This window comes from Malania oleifera, chromosome 1 (assembly GCF_029873635.1).
Source record: "Malania oleifera isolate guangnan ecotype guangnan chromosome 1, ASM2987363v1, whole genome shotgun sequence".
Lineage (NCBI taxonomy): Eukaryota > Viridiplantae > Streptophyta > Magnoliopsida > Santalales > Ximeniaceae > Malania > Malania oleifera.
This window is the reverse complement of record NC_080417.1, coordinates 153,606,302-153,623,245: the sequence shown is the minus strand read 5'-3', so window position 1 is coordinate 153,623,245 and position 16,944 is coordinate 153,606,302. Positions and strand designations below refer to the sequence as shown.

At 36.3% G+C, this 16,944-nt stretch overlaps 2 protein-coding genes across 4 annotated transcripts in view; one reads left to right on the top strand and one right to left on the bottom strand.

The window, feature by feature from the left end:
- Window positions 1-2,616: 2,616 nt before the first annotated feature.
- On the top strand, window positions 2,617-6,068 carry LOC131147652 (nuclear transcription factor Y subunit B-1-like). Of its 2 annotated transcripts, none has more exons than XM_058097168.1 (2): window positions 2,617-2,996; window positions 5,284-6,068. In XM_058097168.1, exons 1-2 carry the CDS (start codon window positions 2,945-2,947, stop codon window positions 5,994-5,996), a joined length of 765 nt encoding a protein of 254 aa, XP_057953151.1. In that variant the 5' UTR covers window positions 2,617-2,944; the 3' UTR covers window positions 5,997-6,068. The 2 variants fall into 2 exon arrangements, with proteins under 2 accessions (XP_057953151.1, XP_057953159.1); XM_058097176.1 differs by having other exon boundaries at window positions 2,826-2,996; window positions 5,380-6,068.
- Window positions 6,069-6,275: 207 nt separating this feature from the next.
- The window catches only part of LOC131147666 (nicotinamide/nicotinic acid mononucleotide adenylyltransferase), a 28,188-nt gene continuing 17,519 nt past the window's right edge, over window positions 6,276-16,944 (bottom strand). For both annotated transcript variants that reach the window (XM_058097184.1, XM_058097190.1), the window contains 6 exons: window positions 11,615-11,698; window positions 10,863-10,947; window positions 8,027-8,106; window positions 7,612-7,713; window positions 7,110-7,168; window positions 6,276-6,712 (listed from right to left, as the gene is read on the bottom strand). In XM_058097184.1, the coding sequence (XP_057953167.1) occupies window positions 6,610-6,712; window positions 7,110-7,168; window positions 7,612-7,713; window positions 8,027-8,106; window positions 10,863-10,947; window positions 11,615-11,698 (513 nt within the window). In that variant the 3' untranslated portion in view covers window positions 6,276-6,609. The remainder of the gene's footprint in view (window positions 6,713-7,109; window positions 7,169-7,611; window positions 7,714-8,026; window positions 8,107-10,862; window positions 10,948-11,614; window positions 11,699-16,944) is intronic.

The window sequence follows — 16,944 nt, the reverse complement described above, 5'->3', positions numbered from 1 at the left end:
CGTTACCCAAAAATCTATCTGACCCTAACAAAAGACTTACCCCTCAAATAGGGTAGAACAACTAAATCCTAATGCTGCAGAGCTCTATCCGCTCTTCTATCTAGGGCTCCCAAAATGTTTATCTAATTTGAGGTGAGACACCTCTCAGTAAGGGAAATAAACTAATATTAGTGTGTGACAACATGAATATTTTTGTGTTATACATATAACAGTACAAAAATTATACTTGAGAAAACTATCTATATCATATCTGGAAAAACATATTTTATTATAACATGATATAACACACTGAATTTCTTTACATGTAAATCATCTCATATAACTATACGATAGCTAGCTGGTGTCATGTCTTACCCTCATATGACTAGGTTGTGCAGCCCAAAGGCAGGACCTGCAATGGCTGGCCGATCACACTAGATCAACATAAGTCTGTAAGTACAATAGGTCTGCCCCTCCTGGTCCGGACACTAGAGGGACACCTGTGCTATAATAAACCACATCGACTATCGATCTCCCACCGCCCCGTACGGAAAGCGATAGTACTAACATAAATATGATCGTGATCTTATAGTTACGATACTGTGCTTCGTGTGAGCTTAAACCAATCCAATCAGGTTCTGATAATATATAACATATTTCCAAATAATGATACATAACTATTTCATAATCATATATGTCATGTTAATATTTTCATACATCTCTGCATAATATATCATATAGAATTTACGGCCCTTACGCCGGTATTTTGTATTTTGTAAATCACGGCTCGTACTCCGGTATTGCATATCATAAAATCTTCACCCCTTATGCCGGTATTTCACATAAAACCTTGACCCTTATGTTGGTATTTCACATAAAACCTCGGCCCTTACGCCGGTATATCATATAAAATCCTCAGCCCTTACGCCAACATATCATATAAATTTCTTAGTTTGAAGATCCTTGTATCATTTTAACATTTTCATGAAAGCAGTAATAACAACATACTTATTTTATAAACATAATATTTCGTCATCATAATTTTCATGGTAAATATTACTCATGGCACACAAAAGAGATAACAATCTTATTTCTGATATTATACATAAAATCCATATTTTTGATCAACAACATCATTTCCAACATAATTCTGCAATATAAGTATTTTTCTGAAATTAAATGTTGTAAAATAATAAATACATTTTCATAACATTATGATTTAGTTTATCCCCTTACCTGATTTCTGAAAAGTTCTTACAATGTCTAGTCTTACACCCGCAGAGTTCCTCGTTCAATATCCTGAAAACAACATCTCCCTGAACAAAACTTCAGTATTTCTTCGAGTATTACATTTTCTACAATTGTAGGAAAACCAAAAATTAAATAAAAAGTCTTACCTTGAATTTGGGATGAAATCCAAGTTAACCCCACCAACGATTCACTCCAACAGACTTGAAGAGAAACTTCTCAAGGAGTGTCGTGACGGCCTCGAATCGTCGATCCGGTGAAAAATGGACCTAAAATCTTAGAGAGAAGGGAGATTGAACAAACGGGAGAGAGAGAGGGTTCTTCGCGTGGTTTCTGAGTAAAAAATCGGGTTTAGGTTATTTATACACCTGCACTTGTCGACAAACCACGTCAATTTGTCGACGAAGTTAAGAAGGTAGTTCATCGACGAATGCTTATTTCTCGTCGACGAAATTCAGAGTTGAAAATAGTCGCTCGGTAACTTCTCATCGATGAGACACGTGTCCTTGTCGATGATCCCAATGAGCCATTTTGTCGACGAACGCGAAGCGTTCGTCGGTGAGGACCTACTGTGACCCTCTTTACAAATTCTTTTTTCCCCTCTTTATTATTTAAATACTATAATTCTTCGGATTTCTACAAAGGTATCGTTTGGAAGCACGAATTTTAAGGTTTAAATTTGACTTCATGTAGATTTGGGTGAAACTCAACACAATTTTATATTACATTTTGTTTAAAAAATATGCATAAATCTAAATCCAATCCTTGAAACTAATAGTCTCGAATGTAAAGTAATCTTACATTTGAGAGCTTGGATTTCAAGCTTTGGTTCTAAATTTGTGTGAATTTAGACAAAACGTGTATGAAATTATATTGAATTTCGTTTAACTTTGCACAAATCCAAATTCAAAACTTTAAATCCATGCTACCAAACATTGCTTAACTCTATGTTTGGGAAACATCTTAAATTTGGATTTCTATGGATTAGAAAAACATGTTATACAAAATTGTATTAAATTTTATTCAAATCTGTAGAAAATCAAATTAGCTCTCACACACCGCGTAAAAGTAATCTTATCAATAAAAATTGACTTTTTATGTTTTCTTCTTGCATTCTCTCTTATCGAAATATTAGTATATTTCGTGTATTTTTTTTTCAATTATTATTATAATTAATCTCTTCATTGTTTTCAACCAAAATTTTTATTTAGGGGGTAAAAACATGAAATCTCATCACATATAAACCCTAAAAATAAAATTAAAAATAAATAAACGACCAATAGGCTGCATTAAAGACCCTGTACGTCATCACTGCCCTAAGAATCCAGACAATAAATTAATCCAAGTTATTTGAAATGGCAAATTAGGAACCAACTTAAGTGTCCGGGGGAAGGGGGAGAGAATATTGAGATGGAGATGGTGGAGATGGAGGGATAATACACGCATACCACATGGCCACCGACTACAGCCGGTGAAGGCAACGCCGGGGGCCAATGGGAGGAGCTGGTGGCACCGGCAGTTCTGGGTTCCTCGATGACAACGCCGGTTGCCGCGTGGACTGTCCCGTTGGGCCACTATAAATGTGGGGCTTAGCACTGCTTTAATTTCGCAGCACCCCTTCTCTCCTCCCTCTAAGAACAGACAGAGTAGCTTTAGAGAGCGAAAGCTCGTCTGCAGCAAATTAAGAAAAAGAAAGAGAGAGAAAGAGAGAAGAGAGATGGAACGTGGAGGCTCCCATGGCTATCACAAGCTCCAGAAATCCACCTCTGGTAATCCACTACCTGTCCATACTTATATAATGCACCTTCTAAATATATTTTTACATCCATCCATCCACATCTCCACACAGACACACACGCACACACACACACACACATATATATATATATGATATGGCAAATTTGTGGCTTGGGCATTGCGATTCATGATCTTACTCTTGCATGCATGGGTTGATGGGAGATATTTTTGAGTTTTTGATCGGGCTCTTTCGGACCCTTGCCTAGCTCCTTTTCTAAATTCGGGATAGACTAATCATTCTCGTCATAAACTAGAAGCGACTCAGTGAGAAATCAAACTTAAAGACCTCTTTCAGTCTCTTGTGTGTTCTAATCACGGGAGCCACACCCGAGGGACGCTGCTAACTGTGTCTCTCTTGCTTTGTTTTGGGTGGATTTGGTGATGAATTTTCTGTGGATGGTTTGATCAGTTGCATGCAAACGTAGGTTCTGATTGTGTTGAGGTCTCTTCTATATATACCTATTTGCCTAATTAATTTGCAGAGAACATTCAGAATGTTTGGATGAAACAGTACATATATATATATATATATATATATTTATATATATAGGATGGATTTGAACTTTCAACATCTTTTGGGTTAACTTCTCCTTTATGATCATAAATATCAACATTGACAGGATCGGTCGGGTTCTTCCCCATATCAATTTTTTTTTTTAAATAAACCTCTGTAGACCACTTTTTTTTATCTCTCTTCCTCATCTCCTTGGACCCTTCTGCAATAAAGTATCTCTCTCTCTCTCTCTCTCTCTCTCTCTCCATCTGTGATCTGTGAATGGGTACCTCATACATTTTCAGATAGAGCAATGACGTGTCCTGCATGCATGAAGTTCCAAATCCTTTCCTTCAAAGGAAAATAACCCATAAATTTTCCACCCTTGGATGATCATCCAGCCTTCATCTGGGCCGTTCGATTATTCGGCAAGCATTGTTAATGAGCTCTCGAATCTGTCCATCTGGGGTTGAAGCCCTCAAGGCCAATGAACGGCCATGGAAAAGATAAAAGAGAAGAAACTAAAGTTTTGACCTGTGATGATTAATTAAAAGCTTAGCTAGTTTCCAAGAAGGCATGCAGAGTGTTGCGTGCACCTGTTAGCTAGAATCTCGCCGGCAGCCGTCGGCGCGTGGCTGTGCGAGCGCGTGGGCATTGTGACGTATATGTTTCTTTCTCTTAGGTGGTTGGGCGTGCGTGGGATTTTTTTTAGTGGAAGTAGGAAAAGGACAAAATGGAAATTAGAAAATAAGAAAAAAGAGGTTTCCCCTCCTCAAAAGACTTGACCGTTTTTGGACACTTTTACTTCTGCCAGAGCACTTACTGGGCCCACTTGTGGCCAGTGGCGCGTGGACCCTTCCCTCCATAATCTTCTACTCTTTGAAATTCATACTCTCAAACATAAATTTTATGTTTAGAAATCTTCTTTCTCTTTTCTTTTCCAACGTGTTTAGAAATTTTATATAAACATTAATTTTTAAAGTAGAATCTATAATTATGTACCAATTTACCTAAAATGTGAATTCTACTTGCACTAAAAAATGAACCCTTGCAAATTTATCAGAACAAAAAAAAAAAATACAAACAAGAAAATGAGATTATCATGTTATATATATATACACGTCTTCATATATGCAATTTTTTCTCTATAGAAAAAAAATTGAAGGAATTCATACATTTGATTCCACTAGTGAAACTTAAATCGGTTTATTGTTGTTTGTTGTTGAATAAAATATATTACCAATGCATAACTTTTTTAAAAGATAAAATAATTTTATTGTAATTTACAATTAAGGGTTAATTATAATAAGGTTAAACTTTATTTACCTTGCATATTTTGTTATATTTAAAATGCATTATATATATATATATATTGCCCTACTTTCATTGAGATTGCCCTACTTTCATGTTTAGTCATTAAATGCAATTAAACTGCCCCTTCCTTTCCTCCCACTTGCTCAAACTGCCCACTGATTTTCTTCTTTCCCTGTTGGATTTTCTCAGAGGAATTTAATGAGTAGAAAACATGAGTTTTGGACTGAGCTGGTAGTGGGCCCAAGTTTGTTCCAGCTCAACTATTTGTCTGGGCCCTGAACCAAGCCCTTTTCTAAGTTTTGCCATCTTATGGGTCCATCAAAGTTCTAATAACCACAACTTTTTATAGTTTGAAAAAAAAATTGGTAGCATGGGATTGATGCTTATGTATATATAAATGAGCTTATATACGGTACATTAATTTTTTATTTTATTTTTTATTTTTATTTCAGCCCTAAAGTTACTACAGGCTACCTATTCTATAACCAATCGCTCAAATAGTAGCAGCAGTAGCAATAACAGCAACGGCAATATCAATATCGATGCAGGTGCCGGGGAGCAGCCCCTGCAGCCATGCCCTGTGCGGGAGCAAGACCAGTACATGCCAATTGCAAACGTGATTAGGATCATGCGACGCATCCTCCCGCCGCATGCGAAGATCTCTGATGATGCCAAGGAGACGATCCAGGAGTGTGTGTCGGAGTACATCAGCTTCATCACGGGTGAGGCCAACGACAGGTGCCAGCGGGAGCAGCGCAAGACCATCACGGCCGAGGACGTGCTTTGGGCCATGGGGAAGCTAGGGTTTGACGACTACATTGAGCCCCTCACCGCCTACCTCAATAGGTACCGAGAGGTGGAGACTGACCGCACCTCGCTTCGTGGCGAACCGTATTTGAAGCGCAGCGGTGCGGAGTACGGTGGTGGGATGGTGGGGGTGGCGCCAAACCCCTACGGGCTGGGCGGTGGTGTTGGCGCCGGTCTTGGGGTTGGAGGTGGTGGCTATCCAATGGGGTATCACCACCATAATAATCACCATGGGGGGTTTTATGATGGGGGGGCGATGGGTGGTGGAGGGTACTACAGGGATGCTAGTGGAGGAGCTGGACCCTCTTCTTCTCCCGCAGCTCTGCCCAACTTCGATCCTTATGCTCAATACAAATGACAATGATGCATGCATTATTATAATTATGGTGATGATTATTATTAATAATATAGCAATATTATTGATAATAAATAATGGTTAGTAGCAGTAATTAACTAATTCTACAAGTGGCAATGGTTCACACAGACAGGCGGTATAATGCCACAAGAAATGGGGCTAATTGGGTGGCATGTTTGAAGAGTACATAAAGGAAAGAAAATCAAGGCGAGGGATTGTTATGCCCTGGTCTCCAAGAGGGAGTTCATAATACCAAAAAAGAGTCCATTGAAACTAACAATGTGTTTTAACTGTGAAACAATTTTCATTTACAAGATTACAAAAATGTCTCGTAGTTATTTGTTTTCTGAAGGAAACTTGAAAAACACGAAAAGATTATTGATACACTTAAAGAAGGGTTTTGAATCAAAAGAATTCTGATCTCGTTAGCTACAACCAGTACAAGTTTGTCCTTGAAACCCTCTTGCCATTGAAATGGTCGATTTTTATTGCCCGCAAATTGAACCATTTCAGGTCGCTTGCAGAATAAGAATTGCTTTGGATTTTGAGCAACCATCATTAGATGAGTTAATGAAAACGATGTACACAGACAGCATTTGTACATGAATCGAGTTCGTCAGTGGTCTGCTGATTTAGAGTACAAATTTTGTTCTGTTATATAATCTATCACTTCATCTGGGGTAAGGTACTTCACAGACAGCCCTCTTGAAATGCATTCCCTGTACAAATAAATTACGAAGGTAATCATGTCTTCCTAAATCTTCCAGTTAGTTTGATGAAAAAATGAGTAGAGAGGAGAGGAGAAACTAGTTTCCCAACATATTATTTAGCTCAATAAGAGTGAAGATAAAAGTCTACAATTATCAGTGGTTAATTGTTTTCATTTTTTTTTTCTCAATCTCTCTTATTAGGGGGAGAAAGAAAAGTCTGTTTTCACCTCTTTTTTTTTTTTTCCTATCCACTTCTTTTCTCATCTCTATTTTGTGTAAACCAAAAAAATGAAATTGAGAGAAACTCATTTCTTTTCTCTTCTCTTGTCTCCAACCAAACGGTTTAAAGTAAAATCATCATATCAATACTTCTATTTTATCACTGAAAAAGTAGAGAACCATTTACCTTACTCTTGAAGAACTAATTTGATTCGGTACAAGTTCATCTACTATTTTGATGTTACTCTGCAAAAACACAAATGCACAAAATAAATTCTCATCGAAAGGTAATGACATCCAGAATAAAGGCACTTGGAAAAACTCTTTTCCTTTGGGTCAACTGTTTATATTTGAATGCTTGCATATGCTTCCAAAGCTATTACGAAGAGGTCACTCTGGAGCTTTTTCAAGAAATTCCAATGCAATTTAAGATTTTTTTAGAACAATTTCAGTTTCCGAACATAATAAAGTATCACCAAAGGTGAAGTTGGATATTTGAAATTTATCAACATTTTTTGTGTTTGGGGGGGGGGGGGGGGGGGGAGAGGGGAGAGAGAGAGAGACCAGGGGAGCACTTGTATGTAGTTCAAACTACAGAGTATATTTAAATGACTTGCGTAAAACTGGGGCAAATTTTCAAACTCAAAATATGGAAAAACCAAAGATGTATTTAAAAGAACTGTAGTAACCTTGCATTCATTTAAAATGTCGTCATCAGCGATGATTTTCTCTACATCTTGCCCTTCTCTGCGAATGCAAACCACACCGTAGTCTCTGCATATAGTCCTGACCTGGAAAAAAATGACAAGCAGCTGGGTCAAATATATATCTCAACTGCAAACAAATCTATAACAGAAAAGTGTTTGAAAACTTCATCATGGATATTAACAGAAAATAGAAAGAAAAAAATTGTAAAAATTCCTGTTTTCTATTGTTGGGAATGCTGTTTATAGGCTCACCATTTTCCATTCTCATTTATCACACAATTGAAAATTATTCAAAAATTATGATTTTGTGATGAATATTATGTCACTGCAAACTGAAATTTTTTGTCTTTTGAGAGCCTATCATAATAAATTGATAAAAAAGTTACAAAGTATTTACCTGGTCACGAAACCAAGCCCCAGGAACACCAAAAGATTTGAGAAGATCAGAGCCACACAGAAGCATGACTTTAAGAGATTCTACAGGGGGCAAGAGAAACACACATTTTGATATTGCCTCAGAATTAAAGTAATTCATGGTTTCAGAAAGGGATGACTCTCAGTAAACAGTTATGTGACATTATCAGGGCCCCGACCTCTCAAGGCCATGTTAGAGATGTACTGATTCAAAAACATAACACACTTACGGGCCATCATGATCTATTATGCTCTCAGAATAGCAGTGAATTGCACAAAAGTGTCCAAGTCTATTTTTTGCATTCTTTCTTGAAAATTTCAATGCATTTCTAATACAAGTGATATTTTCTGCCAAAATTTTCATCAATCTTCAATCAACTTTAATTTGGGGTTGAATAATCTCTTCATTACCCCTCTTCATCACTTCACAAAATTTTTACATGTTAATGTAATAATAATACAAACTGATTCCTGTTCATGTTTCTTTAAGTGCATGATCTCAGAGTCTGTATTACATCTATGCTCAATAAAATAGATAAAAATAATAAAAAGTACATTTTTATTGCCAATAAAAACACCAATATAACATTCAATTATTGTATGCTTTACATCAATTTTTTTTTTCTATGAATATTGCCATAGAAAGTGCTTAAAAAGGGCAGCCCAGTGCCAAAGCCCCTGTGCAAGAGAGGTCTGGGGAAGAGGCGGACCATGATGAGTCTGTAATATGCAGCCCTACCTTGCATTTTTGTAAGAGACTGTTTCCACACCTCAAATCCATGATCTCCAGGTCACACAGCCACAACTCTACCACTGCACCAAGGATCCCCTTCCTAGAAAGTGCTTAATGGTAGAAAATGATTCATACAGCCAACACATTTTGAGTGATTTAAGGCTTATTATTGCAGCATATGTCATATGTAGATTGATTAGAATTTTGGAAATAAATTTAAACATTAGCATGTGAAATTTTGAGATCAAACCATGTGAATCTAATGTTTTTTTCCCGCCTTTTTACAACTTGGCTACCACAAAAGACAAATTGATGAATATGGAGATCAAAATCTCCTTTTCAACTGGGATTGGTGGAGGGTCCATTAAATCAAAATTGTGAAATTGAAAGATTTTACAATGACAAATAACTATTATTTATAGTCTTAAATGAGGTTTATATTGATGTTGACAACAAAATTCAAACAATACCATCTTGAAAAGTAGCATTACCGTCAGTAACATAAGTAATGGGGAAAAAAAGAACTTTACAAGAGTTAAATAAATAACACACTAAAGGCCAATAATTTGATTTGTTCTAAAATTTCCTATTTTAAAGTTCAGAAACGCCAACCCAAACAAAACTAACACACCAAGCTAGCAGCATGATCAACACATGAAAAAACACAAATGCAAAGTAAAGGTTTCCATGTCTAGAAGTCTCCACTAATTGAAACAGATCATCCCATATCAGATAGTGTAATTGGATTCATTCACTGAACAAAAGAGCATAGGATGTTGCTAAAATTTTTATCAAAAACATGAAATGACATTAAACTAAAATATATGAGACAGCTCATAAATGCAAGCCGATCTGGGGGGAAAACAGAGAGGTGTGAATTGATCAGAAAAAGAATGGAAAATAAAACACCAGGGATAATCAGAATTACAGCATTACAATGCATTAAAAAGAGAGCTAAACAATGAAATTAAAGAGCTAAAAAAATGTAAAAAAAACTATAAATCAAGTGGGGAGAGAGAGAGAGAGAGAGAGAGAGGAGTATAAACTCAGTAATGCCAACCCAAACTTGCAATTTCACCTAGTACAGAGTAAACTTGTGATCCCATCCTCTAGTGATTCCATCTCAATTCCGCATGCACTGTGTTTTGAAGCAAGTTGACAGATTTCAAGTGTTTGGAGCTGTACAATCCAACTCATTTTTGACAACCATGGATACTGTTTCCACTATACTTAATGTCAATGAAATGTGTCTGTTACATCACAGACATTGCTGCAATGTGCACTGTGGCAACCACCAATGTTTTTAAAGCCATGTAACAAATCTAAACAAGCAATCCAAGTGAAATAAACATTTTACGATAAAACTATACAAATGCAAAATTCTTATATAAAAAGACTATATTATAAGATGTTGTTATGCAAACTATACGTGAGAAGCTTGCTCTTAACTGTGTTTAGACTTCCATATGCCCTCAATAATATATTATATAAGGTGACAATATCTGACCCTGCACCTCGAAGCTCAAAATTTAGACCCAAGATTTGGCTTTGTGTGGATTCAGACGAACAATGAAATTCAATACAATATTGTGTTGGGTTTCATCCAAATCTATGCAAATCCAAATCCCAAGCTTGAAATCCATGCCTCAAATGCAGTGTGAAGGGTAAGGCAAACAATGACAAAGAAAAAGTCATGGAGATAAGGAAATGCTTATCATTACGGACCCCCGTTGTGAGAGGAGAGAAGAGGATCTAGCAAGAGCCACACCTGTACCCTCCTATCTCCTCTTGCCATGTGGGCCCACAGTGTTCACAGGCCTGTGACGTATAGCATCACTCTACAGACATGACAAGCAATAACAGGGAGGCAAATTCTCACATGGACAATTTTTTTGAGACAGGATATTAAAAAACCAAACTGCTTGATTGAAATCCAAAATTCCATGAGGAAAACAATAAACCATTCATCTTAATAACAGTTTCCAAAATAATCGACAAAATTTAAAAGATGATGTAGTTCTAGTAAGAAGCTTAACTGCTTCAATGCCCAACAAAAAAGAAAGAATAGTTATTCAGCAAATCATACCTCTGGAAATCAGCCCACTCTCACACAAAGAACTCTCGATTCTGGTGAGAACAGTCAGTGTGCGTTGGTACGCGCTCTGATTTGCCTGAAACCTCCAAATACAATTTCAATGAATGCTAAGATGATGAGATTATAATCAAAGGATACTTGAAAATCAATGAGTTTAGATAACAGGTAACAAACATAACATGGAAGTACCGTCATCCTCTTTCCTTATGCATTTGGAATAATTTATTTGCTATTTTTGGGTAATAATGAGTGCCACCTTATTCTTTGGGGACCTGTTTCCTCTTCAGAAACCTATTTTTCGAGGGAAAAAAGGGGGTACAGTACTGTGGTACTGCACTATTTTGAATTGTTTTGCATATATGGTTGGAACAAAGGTGCTAAAAAGAGGAGAGGTTATGTCTTCAAATTTATTCTGGTGCTGATAGTTTTCTTAGCATCAGTACAGAACCTGGAGTTTTAGAAAATCCATATGTGAAGAGACTGAATAAAAATAGATTTATAAGAGGAAAAAAAAAAATGTAATGCTGATATCAAGCTCCATAGGAAAAGAGATTGAATTAGCATGGACCATATTTTGCAGGAACTTGATATCTTTATACTTGGTGGATATTTATAATTTAGATTTAGAATAAGAATAAATAAACAAGAAAAAAGTGCATAACAAAATGCTAGAAACTACATAACTTTTGCAAAATTGCAAAGACAAAACCATCATTAACCAAGGGCCAAATATAGTAAATTACCTCCCAAGGGTCCACCATTATGAATCCAGAACTTCTGCAAGCAAGACGGCACAATTGAATACGATGTTCAGCACATATAAGGCCCTACAAATAACGTTGATATGTGGTCAAAGGAAGGAAAATAAGCTTGTGAACTACTTTATTTAAACAAAGTGATGGTTAAGTGCAGGTTTACCCAACTAAGAGGAAATATGATTTTTAAAGCTTGATCATTGGCCCAGAACCTGGCAGCTCAAGCTTTTAAGTGAAGTGGTACTCTAACATGGTATTAGAGAATTGTCCCAAGACCTAAACCTAAGTGCCACATAGCCACCGTCAAACTGAGCCCTAGAACCTAAATCCTCCGAACATCTACCACCATAAGAAAACTGCTAGCACCACCATGGGCCTGAAAACAGCCAGTATCTTCCGGGAGACACAGTAACAACAAGAAGCCTTAGGCCCCACTAGCTAGGGTCGGCTAAATGAATTCTTTTCTGCCAATTTACCCAATCGAGAGCATCCTCCTCTACTTGATTAAGAGCTATTAAATCCTTCTTCACTAGCTATCAAATCCTTCTTTACTATCTCATTCCAAGTCATTTTAGGCCTACCTATATGCCTTTTCAGGCTAGAAATAATAATTAACTCACTCCTCCTCATAGGTGCGCTGCTACGTATATGCTTCAAATACCCAAACCATCTAAGATGGCCTCCCTTATCTTGTCTTTGACTGGTGCTATGTGTAGCTTATTGCGTATATGCTCATTTCCTAATCTATCTTTACACCAGTCATTCACCTTAACATTTGCTTTTGAAAACTTTTACTTTTTGTACATGTTATTTCTTAGTTGCCTAGCATTCTAAACAACAAAGCACAGCTGGCCTTATAGCCGTCTAATAAAACTTTCCTTCTAATTTTAAGGGTACTCTGTGATCACATAACACGCCTAATGCACTCCTACATTTCACCCAACCTGCTTTAATTCAATGTGTTACACCCTCTTTAATTTCCCCTTCCGCTTGGATAATAGATCCAAGTTATCGAAATCTATAAGTGCTATTAATTTCATATCAAGTTTAAATTACATTTCATATATTTTGTCTTATTCCTATTTATTCTAAAACCTTCAGACTTTAAAGCGGTTCTCCAAAGTTCTAACTTAGATTCCACTCCACTCCTACTTTAATCAATCAAGATAATATCATCTATAAACAACATACACCAAGGGATCTCATTTTGGATATTCAAAGTGACTTCATCAATCATTATAGTAAAAAGATAAGAACTTAAAAGTAAAACACTGAGGTATACCTAGTGTGATTGGAAAATCTCTAAATTCCCTTCCTATAGCCTTAAGTCATTACTCTATCATACATATCCCTAATGATCTCAATATATATACTACATACCTCCTTTTCTAAGACCCACCAAAGAATTCCCTAGGTACTCAATCATATGTTTTCTCTAGGTCAATAAAAATCATATGTAGTTCCTCTTCTTTTCCCTAAATTTTTCGATTATTCTTCTTAAAAGATAAATAACTTCTACTGTAGATCCCACGCGTAAAACCAAAATGATTCTCTGAAACCCTCGTTTTTAGTCTTATTCTTTGTTCAATTACCCTTTCCCTTAGTCTCATCACAAGACTCATAATCTTAATTCCACGACAGCTATTACAATTTTAAATATCACTTTTGTTTTTGTGTAAAGGTATTAACGTGTTTCTCCTCCATTCCTCCAACATTTTCTTGATGTTCAGAATAATGTTTAATAGATTACTTAACTATATACTTCCTTTACCCCCTGAACATTTCCAAACTTTAATTGGTATGTTTTGTGGTTCTATAGATTTCCCACTTTTAATCTTTTTTAAAATCCAACTTAAATTCAAGGATTCTAATTTTGCGAATAAATCTCCTAATTTTAGTCTTCTCCTCATTCATCGCTTCCATGTTCAATCTTTCATTTTATTTTCACTAAACTTCTTATCAAAGCATTCTGCCACCTCTCTTTTCTTCTCTAGTTAAGACATTATCATTCTCGTCCTTTATACATTTTACATTACCTAAATCTTTGCAATTTTTTCTCTAACTCTAGCAAGCTTATAAATATCTCTTTCTCCTTCTTTTGTATCTAGTCTATTATATAAGTATCATAAGTTTTATGTTTAGCTTCACTAATAATATTTTTTGCTTTTTTTTTTTTTTTTTTTGCCTTTTTTATACTTTTCAAAGTTTTCTATATTCTACAACTTTGCTATATTTATACAAACTTCTTTTTGTCTTAACGACTTTTTGGACTTCGTGATTCCACCACCAACTTTATTTACTATGGGAGTATCTTCCTTTGAGCTCAACTAAAATCTCTTTTGCTATCTTTATGATAGAATTAGCCATCTTATTTCAAATAGTATTCGCATCTACCTTTTGCAGTGCAAGCCACAACTCTATGCTCAAACTCAGCACTTAATCTAGCCATCAGAGTTTGTTTCTTACTCTTTCAAGAAACCAAATTACCACCAATCAAGATATGGTACCCCGTTGTGGAACTTCAATCGGAAGGCGACCCGGCCCAATCTACATCTATATATCCTTGAATATAAGTGTGACCTTAACCTCAATATAAAACACCTCTCATAGGCGCAACCTTGAGGTATCTGAAGAAGTGAATTACTGCATCCCAATGACTTATCCTTGGAGAATCCAAAAATTGAATCACAATACTTGTTGCAAAAGATTTGTCCGACCAAGTGACTATGAGATAATTTAACTTTCCAACAAGTCTCCGGTATCGTCCAAGATTTAGGCAAATCACCCAAATATTACACTAACTTGCCATTAGGATCCATGGGTGTATCAACTAGTTTGGATCCTAACAACCCTGTATCATCCAACAAATCAAGAACATACTACTTACTTCCTCTATGTCAAAACAAATCCCATAAGAGATCTGGATACTTCTATATCCAAGAAATATTTCAACAGCTCCAAATCTTTGCTTTGAAAGTTAGTCTATAGAAAATGTTTAAGGCTTTGAATACCTTGATCAACATCACCTGTAATTACAATAACATCCACATTCACAATAAGAAGGATCCTACCCGACAAAGTACGATGATAAAACATAGTGTGATCCATTACACATCGTCAAAAGTCAAACTCAAATACTAAAGCACTAAATCAACCAAACCATGCTCTAGGAGACTGTTTTAAACCATATAGTGCCTTCTTGAGCCAACCACTAAGTCTGACTCCCCCTGAGCAACAAGCCCAAGTGGTTGCTCCATATAGAACTCCTCCTCAAGATCACCATGCAAGAAGGCATTTCTCACATCTAACTGAAGGAGATGCCGGTGAAAAATGGTAGCCAAGAAGATGAACAAACATACGAATGTCAGTTTAGCAACTTGGGAAAAAAATGTCGAAATAATGCAAACCATACTCCTAGGTATACCCCTTAGCAACAAGACGTGCCTTCAAACGAGCCATAGAACCATCAGGGTCGACTTTCATAGTGTATACCCAGCAAAAACCAATCATAGATTTGTCAGGAGGAAGAGATACCAAGCCTCAGGTACCATTTGCCTATAAAACATTCGTCTCTTCAACCATGGCATTCCTCCAGCCAGAGTGGGCTAAGGCTGTAAGAATTACGATGTAGTAAAAATAATAACTTCAATTAATTTAGTGAGACAATTAGAGGAAGAAAAAAAGAAGCTAAGGCATGGTAGGATCATTGTCCTTAAAATCAATTTTACGCCTACAGATAAAATCTCTTGGTGCAAATAGTCACATCGCGCACAGTCTCCAGGATTACTCAGCTAGGCTCGAGTTTGTATGCACTCACAAATTCCAGAGCTTTAGGAGCTATAGTATACAATTACCCAATGTAGAGGAAGGAAAAGAAACAAGAATAAGATGATAATAATAACAAGATATCTACTAGAGACTACTACTAAATAATGGAGAGAAAAAAGTACGTAAGAAAGAAAAGAGATATGTTTCTTTGGTTGTGTTTTGGAAAGGAATGGAGATAGCCTTTTTATAGGCTGCATAGTAACTTCCAGTCGGTTATTGCAGCAGATTATTGGTATTTAACTGTACAAATACCACCATTAATGTCTAGCTATTGGAAGACATTAAACAAAAAAAAAGTTAAAAATTAACACCAAGAAAAAAAGCTGCTATCATTAATCCACAAAATAAAGAACCAAAAACTGCTGGAATTTTGAAACATCTCCAATAATCCCCCACATGTTTCAAGTTATAGTTATAAAACAAAACAAAACAGAAAAGAAAAAAAAAAAAAAAAGGGGGGGGGGGGGTGGTGGGGGTTGAGTAACCATGAAAAGTCATGCAAATGGTGACAATACCTTTGAGTTTGAATTGCACTTCGAGAATGTGTGCTATGAGCTATAAGAACATGGTGAATTTTATAATCTTGAATCAACCTCTCTTAGTGCAACTTTATAACACACAACTTACATGACATTTCTAAATACAAGGCTCTTGCGGGTTGGTACAAATAAGCAATGCACCATACCTGGTTTTTAATGAATGCTCTAGAAAAGTTTTAGCCCACTAAACTTTCATAGGAAGCGACCCCACTTCCACACTCATATAGGTGAATCCATCAAGTGTGTAACTACTACTAAACACACCACCTAACAAAGGCTATGGATTCATTAAGAGATAAACTCATCCCCACAAACGTTGTAGTTGCACTATTCCAACACCATAGGGATGAGCAAAACAAAAAAATAGTGCTCAGTAAACTACTCAATGACTTGTTATTACCCATTGAACCTAATTCATGGGATCTCCAATCACATCATTAGTAGCTTATGTTAGGGGCTTAAGATCCACCCCCCTCGATGTTTCTTCTACTAGCTTTCTAGCTAGCCCCTTTGTCAAAGGATCTACTAAATTTCTCTCTGATCTCACATAACTAAAAGTGATCACTCCAAGTGAGATTGATTCTCTTACCATCTTATATCTTAGGCGTATATGCATTCTTTTGCCATTATAGGCCTTATTATTTGCTTGAGCTATTGCTGCTAACCAATCACAATGTATGGACAAAGGTGGTACCGGTTTAACCCACAAAGGAATATCTGCCAACATATTCCTTAACCAATAAGCCTCATTAGTTGTTTTCTCCAAAGCTACAAACTCTGTCTCCATAGTGGACTTTGCTATGCATGTCTGTTTCTAGGATTTCCAAGAAATAGTAGCACCGGCTAAAGTAAAAACATAGCCACTTGTAGACTTGATATCAATTGTATCTAATATCCAATTAGCATCAGAAAATGCTTCTACAACTGTAAGGAATCCATAATAAAATAATC